This window comes from Vollenhovia emeryi, unplaced genomic scaffold, assembly GCF_000949405.1.
Source record: "Vollenhovia emeryi isolate VEMERY1.0 unplaced genomic scaffold, V.emery_V1.0 DF949922.1, whole genome shotgun sequence".
Taxonomy (NCBI): Eukaryota; Metazoa; Arthropoda; class Insecta; order Hymenoptera; family Formicidae; genus Vollenhovia; species Vollenhovia emeryi.
The window spans coordinates 1-1,271 of NW_011956444.1; the positions used below are offsets into that span (position 1 = coordinate 1).

Consider the following 1,271-nt stretch of genomic DNA (forward strand, 5'->3'; position numbering starts at 1 on the left):
TAATCGCACGGATTTCGAGGTTAGTGTAACATCAAAAATATTAATAAACTAATTAGTTATTATGGCTGCGATCAAGCTGTCGTCTCAAATGTTTTGAAGTATTCTTCTTCTCCTTTCTTTCAGAAAAGATAGAAGGAGAAGAGAAATACTTCGAAGCATTTATAGCAGCGGTTTCACCGCAACCTATATCATGTGTTTGCTTGTGTTTACAACTGCGTATATCTAATTTGAGGATAATTTGAGGACATGATTTTAATTTTCAGTCAACTGAATTGACTATATTATATACCTGCAGTATATGCGAAACAATTTGTAGCTCTGATGAGATTAAAAATCATCCCTGCTTGAGAGGATTTACGAGACACTTCGTAGATCAAAATTATTATTTCCATCCGCAGTGCGGTAAGTATAGTGGTGAAATTACTGCAGATGCTAAATGTTAGATTATGTGTTTATATCGTCATATTTTTACAGATGATGGATCGATTATTAGAAAAAGTCTTGTTGGAGGACAAGAGGTTCTCGTCGAAGAACAAGCCGAGCAGGAAGAAGCCGAGCAGGAAGAAGCCGATCAGCTAATGGTGGTGGATACAAACATCGAGGGTGACTGTTCGAACAGCAATGATTGTCCGATGAACCTATTAGAGAGGAAAACACGCAATGAGGAAATTCTTATAGAGGAAGTACGGAAACGACCACCTCTTTGGAACTTTAAATTGCACATTTCCGAAAGGGGCGCCCGTACTAAGGAGAAGCTGTGGGAAGAGATTGCTGTTAACATGAAAGGTATAACATTTTTTAATTGAGGTATGAGAGCCATGTCTGTTACAAATGTATTTATCGCGTTTTTGTCCTTAGGAGAAATGACTGTAGGTCAGATAAAAAAGAAGTGGAAGTCATTGTCTGATATGTTCAGGAGACAACGCAAAATTCACAATCAGCCTAGTGGTTCTATGGCTATCAAAAAAGTTAAATGGCTTCACTACGAAAGGCTTAGTTTTCTACACGACATGCAACTTGAAAACGTGTATGTGTAAATGCACTCTCATACGTTTTATATAAATGTAGTTTGTACAGTGGTTAAAATGTTATTAGTTTAACCTCTTTCTCTTTTAGGAGGATATCGAACATTGGCGATCTCTCCAACAGTTCGGACGTTTCGCAAAGTAGCAAAGATGCATATGTCGATGACCGCAGTAGCAGTACGTCGCGAAATAGTAGACGTAGAACACGTAAGAATATTTCAATTATAATTGTATTAATTACTGTTT

General features: G+C 37.3%; 1 protein-coding gene across 1 annotated transcript; it reads left to right on the forward strand.

The window, feature by feature from the left end:
- Window positions 1-243: 243 nt before the first annotated feature.
- Window positions 244-1,234, forward strand: LOC105570976 (the record flags this gene model as incomplete). Its single annotated transcript, XM_012028436.1, has 3 exons — window positions 244-402; window positions 475-786; window positions 859-1,234. Coding segments are annotated over 3 exons (650 nt in total), but the record flags the coding sequence as incomplete, so codon positions are not given.
- Window positions 1,235-1,271: the final 37 nt, after the last annotated feature.